General features: G+C 39.0%; 1 protein-coding gene across 10 annotated transcripts in view; it reads right to left on the bottom strand.

Moving 5' to 3' along the window:
* AKAP9 (A-kinase anchoring protein 9) overlaps nucleotides 1–16,877 on the bottom strand; it is a 969,300-nt gene that overhangs the window by 266,947 nt on the left and 685,476 nt on the right. For all 10 annotated transcript variants that reach the window (XM_069211620.1, XM_069211621.1, XM_069211624.1 and 7 more), the window contains one exon: nucleotides 7,708–7,860. In XM_069211620.1, coding sequence (XP_069067721.1) covers nucleotides 7,708–7,860 — 153 coding nt within the window. The remainder of the gene's footprint in view (nucleotides 1–7,707; nucleotides 7,861–16,877) is intronic.

Here is a 16,877-nt window from a genome sequence, read left to right as displayed (position 1 = left end):
CAAAGTTATTAGCAAACCAAAAAATGCTCATTCTATGGAAAAGCAGACCTAACTGTAACTACCTAGTGGCATCTGCCAATAAAATATAAATATATCTAGATATATATATGCTGAATTTCTCTGTTTTTTTTAGAAACGAAAAGTAATTTATAAATACTGTAGTTAATACAACTACCGCTGCTGGCCTGTGGCCAGGCCCTGCCACCAAACCCCCTTCCTCCCTTTTGTACACCTATTTGTGCAGGGCGAGGTCACATTGCAGCCAAGATGGAGCTCTGCAACCGTGTTCACCATTCTCCCTACAGGAGTGGTGATGGGACTGAGCAGAATGCACTCATGAGGAGGTAAGGGGAGTGTAATCCCTCAGCGACCCGAGGGAAATACTACGTAAACTACCTCAGCTGGCTGTGAATGCCAGTGCCGGGCCTTGGGCTATTAGTTCTGGAGAGCTTTAGAGATCAAGCTGTGACAGGTGCTGCCAGCGAGCCGGAGGCGCCAATCACTGCACACCTGCTGATACAGATGAGTACACACATCCGCCCCCCTTGGCCAAGTGCACCTCCTGCTACTGGTGCATGATCATAGGCCAGATGTCCTGCCCAGGTGGAGCTTTTAGCATCTGACTTGGCTCTGTGTCCTTGAGGCCTACAACCTGCATATTTGGACAGACTCTCCTCCTGGCCTGGTCACATGTTGGAGGAATTGGGCCCGGGGACTAATCTGCAGGGAGTTGGGAAGGAATGGGCTGTGGACACTCCCCCAAATGGTCCTGTTGCTGTCTAGACAATATTATGGTTGAGGAAGCGCTTCTTGACACACTTACATCAGCATGATGCTTGGGCTGGGAAGATGCTTCAGAATTCTATATAAGTGTGCGGTTGATGCTGCGCCTACCATAAAAAGACAGTCACTTTATTTATGAAGTACAGACACTGGTGGGCACACCATGCACTTTTAGTGTTTATCGTCTCTGTAATGCCCAGATGGTTGGCTAAATTGCTCTAAAGGGTTACCCAGCACTGCTAGTTGAGGATAACTGTGTGGCTGGAGGGAGGGGAACAGCTGAGGGAATGGTTTGATATGATATATGCACTGCAGCTCACTGTGAACACAAGCAAACTACATTACAGCTCAAGTCCGCAGCAATGGCATATCTGACATCTGGTGACATGACTACCACTAACAGAAAACTAACCGATATCCTGGAACATTAGGGGACAAAATAATTCAAAGAAAGTGAGGAAAGTATTCACATATTTGGACAGGTATAAGGTTGACTTAGCCATGCTACAGGAAACCTACTTAGATCCATGATGTATGGCTAATTTTGCTGGGTGCTGTGGTCAACATATATGCTTTTCATCTTAGAACATCTATGCAGGGGGAGTATGCATACTGATATGCAGTTTACTTGATTTCAGGCTGAGCCAGAATATAGAGCCCCCATATAGTTTTAATGGGTTCACTAAACAATTAGAATACAGTGCTGGTTAACACATGTGCCCCGAAAGTAGATTAACCTGCCTTCTTTGATACAATCCTTACTATACTTTGCTGCACTGATATTTGGATGATGACATGGAGTAGGCATTTCAAGTGAGCACTGATACCAGAGCCGAACAGATCCCAGATTAGGGGATCTCAGTCCATGGAGTGTAGCAACACTCTGCAACATGATGGAGATGATATGCCTGTTTGATGTGTGGAGGCAGAGCCATGAAAGTATTCATTCTAGTCCTCCCTCACGATACTCTGGCACGCATAGATTACTGGCTGGTAACACAAGAGGTTGTGGCCTGGGAGATGAAGGTCGTTTACCTTCCTCGGACATTGTCGGACCACTCCTCTGTGAGAATGGCTTTGCACATTCTGCCCTAGGTTGAGTTGCCCCAGTCAGAGATTCCCTGCAGGACTTTTCCTAGAACTGGTGTTCTGTGACACATTATGTTCTGTGATCGTATAGTTTTTCCACCAAAACTTAGCGATAAAGCCAAACAGGACATGTTATGGGAGGTAATTAAAGCCTTCATAAGAGGTATAATAATTGCTAAGCACACAGGCTTCCTTAAAGCAAGACATTCACAACTGGAAATCATACAGCATGATATGAAATTGTTGGCGAACAGAGCCTTGGTGATGGCTCAGGTCACCTACCTTAAAGAGACCAACAGTTTATTACAGAGGTATCATGAACAGGCTGCTAGGGAAGTCACCTATTTGGAAATGCATGCATTGGTCGGGCAATATACAGAAGCAGAACGCCCTGTCAGAACATTAACCTAGCTTTTAAAAAAGAGTCAAACACTGAAATCAAATATTGCAACTCGAAAGAGATTGCTGTGAAACTTCAATATCTAGGGAGGAGATCATAGTTTGTGGGTAGTTTGTGATATATTACTAACACCTGTATACTTTACAAGCAGCGCTGTGACCTGAGAAAATACAGAACACTTTACTAAGATGACATAGCACTGGCATGGCTAAACATTAATTTCATGTTGCGATTGATACCGTGAATGTGATTCTGTTCCATTATATAGCGATTAACTCATTACAAAATGGAGGCACCCCCTTTGCCTGGTTCTTCTTGGCCACAACACGACCGCCTGCCATCGTGACCTTAGAGGCACATGATCTTTTGCACTGTTAGCAATGATAACATTTCTGCCCATAAAATCCCTTGCACTTGACTGCCACTAGACAACTACTTAAAAACAAGGAGATTTCTTACTGTTTGACCACATATGCATAAGGTAAATGCGGTGTCTCTCATTTACTCATATATGGGGCTCGCCCATAATCCGAGTCATTTTTAATGTGATGCCTCTTGTTTTCACCTTGAAAACAATGCTTGTGGATAAATTGTAATTGTAATATTTCCATTAAGCCTAAAAAACTAAATTATATAACAAGATTGTTTCTCTAGGCTGACACACCTGTGCCTCTGGTGATGGTTTTCACATTTAGCTTTCAGAATTTTATTACATTCTTCCAACACTACATTATCACCTGGATGCAGCGTAGTTATTTCATGAAATCACTTTTCTTAAAAGGTCTGCATGCATGTTTTTCTATGGCCCCACATGCATGCAGATAATCTCATTATTAAGAGTGACTGCATGTGTGCAGTGCCCCATAGTTATACAGCATATTCTGACATCATCTAAACATACCCCTTGTTTTGCATACTTTCTACAAGCATAAACATTAGAACAATTTGAGGAATGCTATGGTTACAAATTATTATACTCAATTTATCTTCTAGTTTTTTTTTCCTGTGTTTGTTGTATGTCTAATTTTGTAAAGTCACTAATTATCTGGAATTTTATTTACACTGTGCCATTATATTATGATTTATTTTCTCTTCCTCTTTTTTTGTTTCTCCTTGTTCAAAATATGAATGTATTATATGTATTTAAATGATACATTCTGTATTTCTGTTGTTTTTCTGCATATTGATTTGTGTTCATTGCTATAACTCGCTCACCTTAAACAATATGCACACAGACTAGAGAAAGCCTCAGGCAGGTGATGAAACGTGCTGGCTGGTTGCAGCTCGCTTATTTCTCCACTACAGTAATAATATTTGAGGAGCACCAAGAACTTACAAAATAATAAAAATAATACATCCCAATATTAAGGCATCATCTTTATGTGTTGTGAATAACCCACTTTGGATTCTAGTCATACTATACATCAATGGTTAATCATACCTGGAACCCGAGGACCCCCACTGAGTCATTATTGGAAGTCAGGGACCCTGGCCTAAATATTGTCCATGATTTGAACTGCAAAACAATACGCAAAAATACAGCATCCCATCAAACACAAATGATAATACATTTTATTGAATTTGCTAATATAAATGAAAACATTTTTAATTTTAATACGACAGTTGGAGCTTTTCAAAATTCAACTGAAGCCACCATCATCCATACTATATTCTGCTTGATGCACCCGCACTGCTCCCATGAATCAATCTTAGTACACAAATTGAATTTTTAGCCCCCAATTTCAAATTCCTTGACATTTACTGTACATGTTAAAATGTTCAACTGTACATTCAGCCACTTTATTTATATTCACTTTATTAATCTATTAATAATATTTAATTTTCTAAGCAGTCACGGACTCCATGACAAGGCCCCCTGTGACCCCGGACCACAGGCTGGGAACCACTACTGTATATGACTAATACTTTTGGTCAATTAATTTTGTTGTATTGTGGCCTTTAAGGGGGATAAGCCACATACAAGTTAGTCATTTAACCGAATCTGCCCTTTCCGGGTGACACAGACCCCTTAGATCATCACCCCTAAATTGGAAAGAAGCTCCACAGATAATGCCTGGGGGAGCCGTTCCTGAAAACAAGTGCATTGCTTTAAACAATGCCAGCAGCTAGGGTCAGTGTAAATGGTTTAACATCAGATTTGCTCCCAGTGGCACTAGAGAGTTTCTACCCCCACCCACCTTACCGTCACCTACTTTTGTATAGACTATGGACCCTCTGGGGTGGCATCTGCACAGCGCCATACACAGAGAGGTCTATACTTGACATCAGGACATCTGCTCCTTTATATTTATGTAGGCCAGTGATTCCCAACCCGTAGTCCGAGGACCCCTGGGGGACTGCTAAGCCTCCTCAGGGGGTCCACAACTGCTTAGTAAATTAAATAATATTAACAGTTCTGGTCCCCAGCTGTCAGTATTGTCTCAGTGGGGGGGGTCCCTGGACTCCAATAGTGATACTGTGGGGGGTCCCCAGGTTCCAGTATTGATAAAATGGGGGTCCACAAAAGACAAACTGTTGGGAACCACTGATGTAGGCGATATCCTTCTGTTTGACCATTAACTGCCAAATAACCTCTTCCCAATTGATACTCTCCCAATTGAGAAGGTTTTTTTTTTGTTTTTTTTTAGATTTGTTGGTTTCTCACGTATATCTATTAAGTGAAACAAAATTGAAATATTCCATTTTACGGACTCCCCAGTTAAAACCACACTATAATTTCCTATTAAATGGGTAGAAGGCTTGGTAAAATACTTGGGAATGGTACTAAATCAAGACAGTGAGACCACAGTAACATTTAAATATGCCCTTGCAATAGAACAACTTACCCATCAGATTCATATTTGGACAAAGTTAACTCTCTCCCTGGACGGGAGGGTGACACTCACAAAGATGTTGGTCCTTACCATATTGCTATACTTATTCATGAACATACAACTCATGCTTAATAAAATGTTCTTTCAAAATCTTAGATCCGAAGCAAGGTTGACTGAGTTGGAACATCTTTATATCAAGAGGGCAATTCTTAGGCTGGTACAATTCAAGGCAAGTGTGACCCCCCCACTCCCTTAGAAGTTTTCACATACTTCTGGTTGATTAATATGATGAAAAAAATGGTCCTGAGTTCTGTGGAGAGACGCCTAAATTCAGATCAATAACCCAATTAAATCAGATCCACGGATCCCACCAGGTGGGTGTCCAGGCTATATTCCCTAACTTCCACTCTGAAACCAGTGGGAACACCTCATAGCAGGCAGTCCCGCAATTACAAATTCTAGAAGGGAAGTCTGAAGCAAAGTAGATATTTTGTTGCACTCAGTTCAAGATGGTCTCCACAAACCATAAACATGAATTGCTTTACTTTAAGTTGCTGCAGAGAGCATACTTCATTCCAGAAAGACAGCATAAAATAGACATTTCAAAGCCACATAATTGTCCAGGATGTTGGGCACCTCATGCAGAGTTTCTTCATTTGGCCTGATCTTTCACCACAGACTACTGGAGTGAGATAATTCAAACTATTTCAAGCATGGATTCAGAAACACTATACCCCAAAAAAGGTCACATGTAATAATAGATCAGAGATATATACATCACTACAGCCTCACACTTCTAGGCCCAGGGATACATAGTGAAAATACCTAGTTACAGTGTACACAGATGAGTCACCAGAATGATACTAAGGATACACTGATTACTATTTCAGAGCAAGATTGAGGGCACACTGTTAGGCTGATTCAGACACTACACCCCCATGGTGTTGCTCACAGGGCTGGAATAACTTTGGGCGGAAATGTCAAATGCACATGCTGAATGGGCCCACTGATCTCAAGATGCACTTCTACTGTATTTTTTTTTATTGCTTAGTAACAGTGTCGGCTGCTAACAGTCAGGGCTGGTGTGGCAGCACGCAGAGTGGGAGAGGGGGTGCAGCAATAATCTAAAAAAAAAAAAATTTTTTTTAGAGTGCACTTACCTGCCGCCTAACCTCCGCTGCCTTGGTGATTGCTTTGTTCCCCTCCCCACCGAATAGAGACGCTACTCTAATGCTGTTACATAGCATTACAAAAAAGCCGGGTTTGGTCTGGGTGGGCTGAAGTGCCGCTCAGGGAGGGAGTGGGAGCCTGCACTTGATGAAATACAGCTGGGTGGAAAGTTCTAAATGAGTATGTCAGTCTTGCTGGCCTCAGACATAATGTATTATCATTTTATTATTCTGCTGCCTTATTAGCAGTGGGGCGACGCTCCTCCACCACAGCAGAGGAGCCGCCCCTGCTTAGTAACTACAGGATGAGAAGCTACACAATATATGGCTATACAGAATGTAAGCACAGTGCAACAAATAACAAGGTATGGACAAGTGTTTTGCTTATATTTATCTGTAAGTGAATGAACAATTTCATACAATTTTTGCTGGGGTAGGCTGCCTGCAGTAGGTTGGGTGCAGGGCCATGCCACAGGAAAGGCTCTGTGGCTAACTCTGGCTGTGCAAAGCCAAAGCCTATGCACAGTGGGGTTGGTCACATTTGGAGGGATGGATGCAGGGATTAGCTCATGTCATTAAATTACATAACTGATGATATCTCAAAAACATTGTTGACATCACTGATGATATCCATGATACTGCTGTTGACATTAGTCTGTGAACCGTGAATAAATAAAAGACAAATTGGGAAAAGGGACCTATGCCCACTTACAGAAGGGCTACATTTCAGCAGTTAAATGGGCACACGGCTTGGCCTATGGCCATGAATAGATGTCAACACCTGATGTACACAAATGAAGGCTATATGTAGTGTGGTGTGGCTGCCCACAAACGGTTGGGTACAGTGCCAGCACATATTCCAGGCCTGATGGCCAACCACGTTAATCACAGTGGAAAGTGATAGGCCAGCGAGAGGCTGTAAGAAGCCAATGCAATGCAGTCATTCTCTACTGTGGACAGCTGAAGGTAATGCACAGTGTGGGGTGTTCGCTCAGAGAGGTGGGCACAGGGCCTGGTATTTTGGCTATTCTCGCTCTGCATGGCCAAGGGCAGAATACTGATACTGCTGGATGCAGTCATCAGTGATGTAATTTAACATGTCATTAGTGATGTCATGAGATCACAATTGGTGCATGACCAGGTGAGCATAATAGTTTACTTACCCATAACTGGCTAATCTCAGTGCACTTTAATTTATTTAAGCATATGTCAATGTCTTATAAGCAAAGCTAACCATGACTTTGCCTAAACATTTATACAAGTCAAAATTTGTGACTATCACTAGGACTCACAGGATGAAGAACTGGTTCACTGGGTGAAGCAGAGCCAGGTTCTATGGTTAAAAACAGACAAAGGCTCCTTCTACTAACTGACACATTCATCTGGAGGTAACAAACAAAACCAGGGACGGGCTGACTGGTTAGATAATTACCTTAAATAATGCATTCTCAAGTTCAAGTTCTTGTAAGCGCGTAGTAGATTCTTTCCTCTGGATTTCTAACTGCATATGCAATTGCTGAACTTCTTCAATCTTGTTTTCCAGTTCTTCCCTGAACTGTTCTAATTGTTCCTCCAGGTTAGTTATCTGTAAATCAATAAACCAGAAAAAAAGATGGTGAATGATAGAGGAGTTAAACTGTTTTAGATCTGATAACGATGGGTAACCTATGTCTCACTTTTCCATGGTTAACAAAATGAATACTTCAATACATACTGCAAACAAAAGACAAAGTGAAAGCAAAGGTTTGGTATCCAATTTCCTACATAAAAAAGCATGGACAGGCGATTTTGGTTTCACTGAAATAGATACTTATTGCTTCAAGGATTCCGAGACAGGAGATAATTACTTAATGAATTAAACATACACGTATTGGTAGTGCACCAGTAGCAGCAAGGTAAGCTCTTCTGGAGTCAGCTACTTCAAGCGCACTACTAACAAAACAATTAAAAATACAACTCTACTCTTCAACTATCATTAACAATTCAACATTAATTGCTTTCATATTGGTTTTCTGATTCATAGTCTTCTTTAATTTATTCACCCTCACTTGCTTCCTAAGATAGCAATTTCCATTCACTTAATTATACATGAAAGAGTGAACGCCGCTCCATTAATAAATATTCAATAATTAATCATACTGTCTTAAAATATGACCTCATCTGGGTATCAGAGCACTGTAAAGTATTGTACAGATACAAAAAAAAAATGCAAACACTTAACACCAAACTAAAACTCCACAGTGAATAACACCTACTTACCCAAAGATCTCAGCTGGTGTTGAGCATATTTATATTTAGATGGTTATTATTTAACCAGAGAGATTTGGGGATTTTTCTTAAGATCATAAAGAGGTTTGCTTTTATAACATCGAAAAACACGAGAAAAAAGCCAAAAAGTTATCTTCATAGGCAAGGTTTGAGTTAAATTATGTTTCTGGCAGAAACACCTGTTTGTGCAGGAAGCGCAATCACAAATAGTATAATGTTTATAGCACCCCTCAAAAAGGGGTGTTATAAAGACAAGAGGGTGGCTCTTAACCGTTTACTTCTGTGCACCCCTACGTAGCCTTTACTGGAACCTGGGGACCTCTACTGAGTCATTACTTGAATCCGGGGACCCCCACTGAGTCAACACTAGAACCAAGGCCACTTTACTAAGCATTTTTGATGATCTGAACAGGAAAAAAATACACAAAAAATACAGACACAAACATTCAACAAACAAACGTACAACTGATGAAATATTTTATTCGACTTAGTGTTTTTTTTTTTTAAATCATTATTTTAATTTAATAGGAAGTATGGAGCTTTTCCAAATTCAATTGGGTTCACTCATAATCCATACTATATACTGTTTGATACACTTGCACTACTCCCACGAATCAATCTGAGGATACTAACTAAATCATAACCCTCCAATTTCAAATGCCTTCTCATTTACAGTACATTTTCAATTTTATGTTGTACTTCCTCATTTATATATACTTTATGAATCTGCTAATACTCCTAAACTTTTGAGGACCCACAGGGGTCTCTGGGCCACAGATTAAGATCAGCAGGAAAAGACCCGGTAGTTATTGGACATTTTACTTTTGGTGTGGGAAGCATCAAAACCCACATATTATGGCCCATTGGATAGGGCACACCATAACAGGGGATATTTATTGCACCCATTAAGCCTCAGACCGTGGGATATGACATTTTAACAGGTACAAAAATGGACCCTTCTCCTCAGGGGCACTCCTAATCAATGCCATTGTTCATGGCTATATGGATGTAGTTTAAAACCTAAATGCAGGTCTGCTCCTAGGATCACAAGGCTAGTCTGATATATGTGCTGGCAGCTGAAGATGCACTGTGTTAATATAAATAATTAGCACAAAAATGTAGCAGTTTGCATTCCAATGTAGATACAATAGTCCCAAAAAAGGTTTTTTTTAAATCCCCTTCGTAATCAAGATGTCACAGTTCTGTTGTCTCATTGTGCGCCAACCTCCTACAGAGATGTATAGGCACAAATTCTATTTGCAAAGTTGAGAGCTGATCCATCAAAACAATCAGCAATTGCAAAAGTGTTATTTCTATCTCTACTACAATGTATTTTAGCTGTCATTCACAAAGATGCTGGGTTGTCTGGTGAGATTATTTAATTACATGTATTTCTCAGGCAAGGAAACGTGTACCTCCAGTCAAGGCCCAGTATTATTCTTCAGTGATTTTCTTGTATAAAAGAAACAAGTGAAATCCGGAAACTCTATTATCCATTGTAACTTGCAACAGATTGCTTTTCAAATGACCAGTCTGGTAAATTGTTCCGAGGACAGAGTGGTTTATGTGTTTTTTAATCTAGGTAATAGTTATGGGGGGGGGGGTATGGAAGAGGGGTGGATTGGGATTTAAACCTTGCCACTGCCTACATTTGTATGTTGTAGAAAAAGCCAGAGATGATCACAGGTCCAGGTTTGGAAACATAAAGCCTTTTTCCTCATGATGACTAGTTTCCCTGAAAAAAGATTCAGACTAACATATGAAATAACATTTATTAGGTTCTCACAGACCTACTGGCTAAGTCAATAAAAGCAATAACATATACTACTCTTCGACTGTACCTGTTAGAATTATTTCATGGATAAGCTTCTACAGTGCTTCATTTGAATAAACTTCTGTTGACATTAGGGTCAGTAAAATGGAAAATATCGGCATTATGGTGAAAATGCAGAAACCTCCATATTCCAAAGCTTGTGTGAGTTTGCATTTAACCCTAATATATAATGCAGGGGGACAACCAATTTGGACAGCTTTCACAGCATGGTCCGAAATTTCCCGTTTAATCATGTTCTGTAGATAATTGAATAACTGAAATAGTAATACTGACTCCGGTAGAGAACCATTTAAATTGTTCCTTGCACCTAAACTAGAAAACCAAATCTATCATTAAAACATGTATGCACTAATAAGCTTCAAAGTATACAAAAAGCAAGCAGATTCCACTGTATGTAACTTTGAGGCAGATCCATAATTGGATGAGTAAAAGAGCATTCCTTAAATTTATAACAGAAAGAGCTTTTAACTACTTCCTCTGGTGAGGCCGGAAGCAGATAAAAAAATGTTTCCTCCTGTAGGACCCTTCTTGCTTTAAGCTGGAAATAGAAAGAATATTGTCTTGCATGTGAAAAACACAAGAGCACTTCAACACCTCTTCACAGTTAGTAAGCATATATAAATGTAATTACGATACAATACATAACAAATCTGAGATAGGACACCATAAGACTCCAGTAGACCACTGAAGATTGACCAGGCGCGTAGCAGTATATGGACAGCTATCCAGCTACTCAAATGCTATTACTTGGTTACTAAGTTCGTTTGTCAAAACCATTTTAACTTTAAATACAAAGTATATTAAAAAAACAAATTGCTAAAAGCTTTCAACATTTTTGAAAATATGAAAAAAGATGAATACCTTAAAATCTTATTCCTTATGAGAATTCATATATCACCTGTGATTATTCATGTTGAATATATAATTGCTAAAGTGTTCATCAATCTATTACAGGCGCAATACAGACGTAATACAAACTTTTGCAATGAAAAAGAAGACTCTACTCATTGGCTATACACCTCAATCTGCAAAAGCAAAGGTTTTCTTATTTCTTGGAATACCAAACCAAAAACTGATGGCACCAGGGTAGACAAATGACCACTCTAAATAACAAAGAATGTCCTTTCTATTGGGTCCATGAGCAGTCTATTATTATAGATATCACTACACCCACTGAAATTCAAACAATAGGAATTAAAGTATTTTAAATCAAATAATGAAAAATCAGCAAATTGTGAAGTTGAGCAGGGTAACTCCCCAGGTTTGAAACAGCCAAACAAAATAAGAATCAATGTTTAAGTATGTTATTTATATACAGCAACAACTTGATCAAACCTGGCTCAACGACATGAACCTGGACGATTTGAACCACAACTTTCAACCATGCCCAGTCCCTCAGATTCACAAGGAACACTGATCTCACCCTCAAGGAACAAGCTGGCAACAAAATTAAGACTCCCTAATACCAGATGTCTTTAAAAAAAAAAAAGTGAAACCATTTATGCCAAAAAGCAACTTCAGATCTCTTTGTAATTACTCATCTGGATGGTGGTAATGCCCTACTCAATGTCTAACAGTCTATATTGGTCCTACCCTCACCTGTCATTCAGAGCCTCATGCAGGCAGGAGCATGCCTTATCAAGGGCCTGAAGACATACAACATCACCATTAGGGCCTGGAAAGGGAAGCTAGTGGAGCTCTACTAGCTTCCATTTCCATTCCATTTCCCGGCCCTAACATCTTCAAAACCCGAAGCATCATCAACACAGCCATCACTATTGGCATATCTGCCCATTCGCAGTGGTTTTCAGCACAGCAAGGATAATATCAAACTGGAGAGGAAAAATTGCAAAAAGGAAAAATAAGGCAACACCCCTTCTGTATCTGTACACCCACTACTCTGAAAAACATCTCTGTATCCATCTGGACTGCCCCAGCCATGGTCTCATTTAGGAAAGAGCTGAAGGCAGGCCTCATGAGGCAGTAACAGTCCACTTTCGCTATTAGATGCCAGTCACGCTCCCACCACCTCCACAAACCCTTCACTGACACGGTTTCTGTCTTGGAGTCTAAACAGCACTCTGTTGTCTTTCTGCTTGCTTGTGCTACACAAATATACACACAAGTTGCTATGCAAGGTCCTGAAAAATCTTGAGGTTGTCAATGAACCTACCGGTCGAGGAACAATATTTTTTTTTTATATAGAATTTCTTTATTGTTATTTAGAATTTCATTACATATAGCGTTCCAGGAACAACTATTAATAGGAAAGATCGCAGGATGGCATCAATAAAATTCTTTCATGACAGCTGAACAAATCTCAAATTTGATAACACCAGACCATACCATTACATGTACATTATAGGATGCAGTCCCCTTCCTGACCCCGCAATTGTGACTATTTTATGTCCTAGGAAAGGTAACCATAACATAATAAAGTTATTATATTCAGCAAGTCTCCACTCAACATTATTTCCTTAAAGTCTGAGTAAAATATATACCAGCGTTTCTAAACCTGTGGGCCATGCTCCCCTGGGCGGTGGGCAAAAGCTACTCAGGGGGTCAATGACTGTTAAAGTTACACATTAGCAGATTAACAACTAAAATATATATATATATATAAAGGAATTATTGAAAACTGAAAATTGTAAACCACTTGGTGAATGTGGAGAAAAACTGCCTTGCTAAAGTCATGCATATTCCTCTTTCTTAAAAAAATTAAACCAAATTAGGAAATCTCCAAACTTCATATTATCATTGAAATAATGGCTTTTGTACATTTTTTGATGAACTAATTAACATTTTAAATCAGTTGCATATTTGCTTAGAGCATATTGTTTCTTTATTTTTGTTTTTATGTTGAGGTTCAAATTTATCCCTGTCTTCCAGAAATGACTCAGAGGGGGTCCACAGACATCAAAAGATTACGAACAGCTGCATTAGAGAACATGTTTTAAGGTTGGGGAAAAATGACTGTCTGAAAGTGTTTTTTATAATAATTAAGACACCATAACTAAGCTGCAAATTTAAATTACTGAGTCTCAACCTGTTTGCACTAACATCCATGTTAAAGTTGCTGAAGAAAAGCGGCTTTCAAAATTGCATGTACAATTTTCCTATGTGAATGTCTCTATACTGTGTTTTTCCTTTCATACAACAGACAAAATAGGGTACTTTTTCAAACGATGTTTTTTGTACTGAATAAACTTATTTACTTATGTGATTTATGTGAAGCCATCTTGAGATGTTGTGGCATGTGGCAATCAGCAAGGCCTTTTGAGTAGGCCTCTTCAATGCTTTAGTTAATTCATCAATTTACTTTTGCTAAGTGTGGCAAAACTATTTCATTCTTATTACGAATGCAAAAAAAGCACCCCAAATGTTACTTATTTTATGTATCATGTTTTTGAGAAAAGTAACTAGGTGCTGTCATTATTGCTTCATTTCACACCAGGACCAATGTGCATTTTTGCACTGACTGTAACCTAAAAAAAGAAAAAGGAGCCTATTCTGTGATGTGTGCCAGATATTCCCTGCCTTTCGTACTGAGCAGTCATCATGTTAGACTGCCTGATGATTTAGAGTTTGATCTTTTGGCTCTTTCCTTGGAGGCAAACGTCATGTTGGTCCTTTTGTCCTCTTGCCGATTTATTTTTACTCTTTCTTGCCTTATGAACTAAACAGATTTATGCCAGTTCCTTGCAGAACTATTTTTTCGTTTATGCTGATTCCCATGTGTTATGACCTCTTATAACTGGATTTATTTTTATATATTATTGTGCAGATTTGAATCTTACTAACCAAGTACTTTTGCCTCTGTAAGTGATGCTTACATTTTAAAGAAATCTCTATGGTTGACTTTGAATTGCATCTTGTGAAGATTTAAATTTTAATTCTAAAATCCCATGTAATGTGGATGTCAGGAGACCACAATCCAGCTCAGCGACCCTTTAAATCTATTAGTGCAAAGCACAAACAGAATTGTGGCGAAGGATTGTGAAAGAATGTCGACAAATATCAGAATAGGATTGGAATAAGAATGTTGGTAAAAAAAATAATTAAAAATTGGCACCCATACCTGGCACAAAAAAAGGGAATCACAAAATTGTGTGGGTTAATGCTGGTGTATCTAGTGAAGTTGTTGAGAGTTGCAAGTCATGAGTATTAATAGGGTTGTGTGAAATTAGCTGTCTTGCGTGCAGAGTTGTCATGCAGTTTGTAAGTGCACTGTCTTGAGTGTGCTCTGGAGTGAGTCATTTGTTTTGCGTGTGCCACAAGCATGTTATGTCAATAATGCTTGCACAAATTTACTGAAGCTATTTAAATTATGCTTTTGACTAAGAAATAGCGTGATTTTACGTAATCTATGTTCAAAGGTTTTTGCACTTGTGTATAAGGTTTATGAATTTATGGAAATCCAAGATCTTGAGATAATATTATAAGGTTAACTGTTGAAAAGGTGTTATGTAAGTTTATAGGTTAAAACCTTCTAGGTTAAAAATTCTATGAAACCCCTAAAAGTCTAGTTGTGTATTAACTAATCCTGGGTAGTGGTGCTTATTATTTTGTGCATAAGGATAAAATAAATACACTAACTCTAAAAGTAGGTTGCCGCTGGTCGGAAGCCTATCTTAGTGTGATTGGAAGCATATAATGGGATACTCCCTTTCTGTGGTAAGCTTGATTTTCCATCTCATATCCCAGTAAGCAGACAAAGGTTTATTCGTTTTAGTTTTAAATATAGCATTTCTGTTTAGTTTTGAAATCGTATTATGATTGAGTGTATTAGCACTGCGAGTATTGTGAGCTAGTTGGAACTTACAATGGATGCACTTTGGAATAATTCTATGATTCCTGCTAACAGAGCATCTACTCAACTCCCAACTGGTAGCTCCATCCACTAAATGCTTTAGAATCATGGATTATAGACGTTTGTGGCTTAGAGAACGCAATAAAGTTACTTCTGACAAATAAAAAAGTTAAAATTTCCTATGACAGTACAGTTGAAGTGAAAAAGGCTGAGAATTTGAGATGTGTCATGTTTGAGATGAAGCAGCAGCTCAGGTCTATGTAATTCGAAGCCTTGAATGAATAGGACTATATGGCAAATGAGAGCACATAGGAAAATGCTGGAAGGGGAAACTTGGTAAGGCATACATACAGGAAGTGCTAGAAAATATAAGAGGTCTCGCTGTGATTACTGACAAATCAGACAAAAGACAACAAACAGTACAAAAATAAAAACAAGAATGAGACAGAAAAATGTGTGTGATTCTTAGGGAGAGGATGAGTTTACAGATTGTTGACTGAAGTGAGACCACCTCTGCACAACAATACTCGTGCAAAAGCAGGTGGAAGAGATTGGAGCAGGAGAGCAGAGTGTGAAGAGAAATGAAATGGAATCTAGTTTGTCTTTATAAAGTGAAAAAAGTGGTGGAGACTGATACTGAAACTCACTGGAGATTTTGAATTTTTGGCACAAACTGGAACTTATGAAAACAAAACGAACTGGCATTTTTTAATGCAAAAGCAGGAAGATGTGCTCAGCTTCCATCTAAGAAACTTGAAAATTCGGCAAAAGTATGAAAATGGGAATAAAAACAAATGATAATTCATGAGTCATATAAGATAGGGTCGACTCAAAATGAATTACTGAACCAGAATCTCAGAACATTGCAAGAAAATCTGAAAGAATTATGAGACACAATTATAAAATGGGAGGGATGTGGTGAGGTATCAGAGAGAATAGACAGAACCACTTGATAACCCTGGGTATCAAAATCATTCCAAATGTAAAGGGATTAATGAAAATGTTTCAGTTGAGAGAAGTGCAGGGAGGAGTACATGTTCATGTACCTTTGTCAAAGAGTGAAATTTGCACATTTACAAAGGATTTCTGAAAGCTCGGAGAGGAGAGAAAGAAGTGTATAGAAGTGGAAAGGATAATGACCATTTCAAACGTGCTTTAGACAAATTTGGATGCTTTATTTTCAACTGTTGTGCCTCAAAATTTGTTGACTGGGTGTAAAACCATAGTACAGTGGCCGGAAGAGGAACCACAGATGGAGAAATACAATCAGGGTTTCAAGCATTTGAAAAGAAATGTTCTTCTGAAACAAGTAAATTGGGCAAAGAATAGGACAGCGATGCCAGCTCCAAGAAAATCAGTGCACGCATATTATGAGAGATTGATGCAGATTTACAGACAATACAGTGGAGTTGAAAACTCCACAAAGGGAGGCGTTTCTGGATTGGTTACGGCGTTGGTGTTGGTACTAAGTTTGAAAATTAGTTTGCCTATTCAGCAAAGTGTGATGTCTCTGGATGAGGTATTGGCTTTCATAAAGGATGTAGTGATTGTTGCAATGTTAAAATTAAAGGAAAAGTTGATAGTGGTCCAAACAAAGTTTTACAAATGGATGGTCAAAATGGTCAGGCATCTGGTTTTAGTACTGGTGCTAATGTTGGTGTGTAACGTGTTAATGCTCAAGGCAATGGTG

The sequence above is a fragment of the Pleurodeles waltl genome, chromosome 10 (assembly GCF_031143425.1).
Source record: "Pleurodeles waltl isolate 20211129_DDA chromosome 10, aPleWal1.hap1.20221129, whole genome shotgun sequence".
Lineage (NCBI taxonomy): Eukaryota > Metazoa > Chordata > Amphibia > Caudata > Salamandridae > Pleurodeles > Pleurodeles waltl.
The sequence above is the reverse complement of the archived record's forward strand: the minus strand, read 5'-3'. Positions and strand labels throughout refer to the sequence as shown.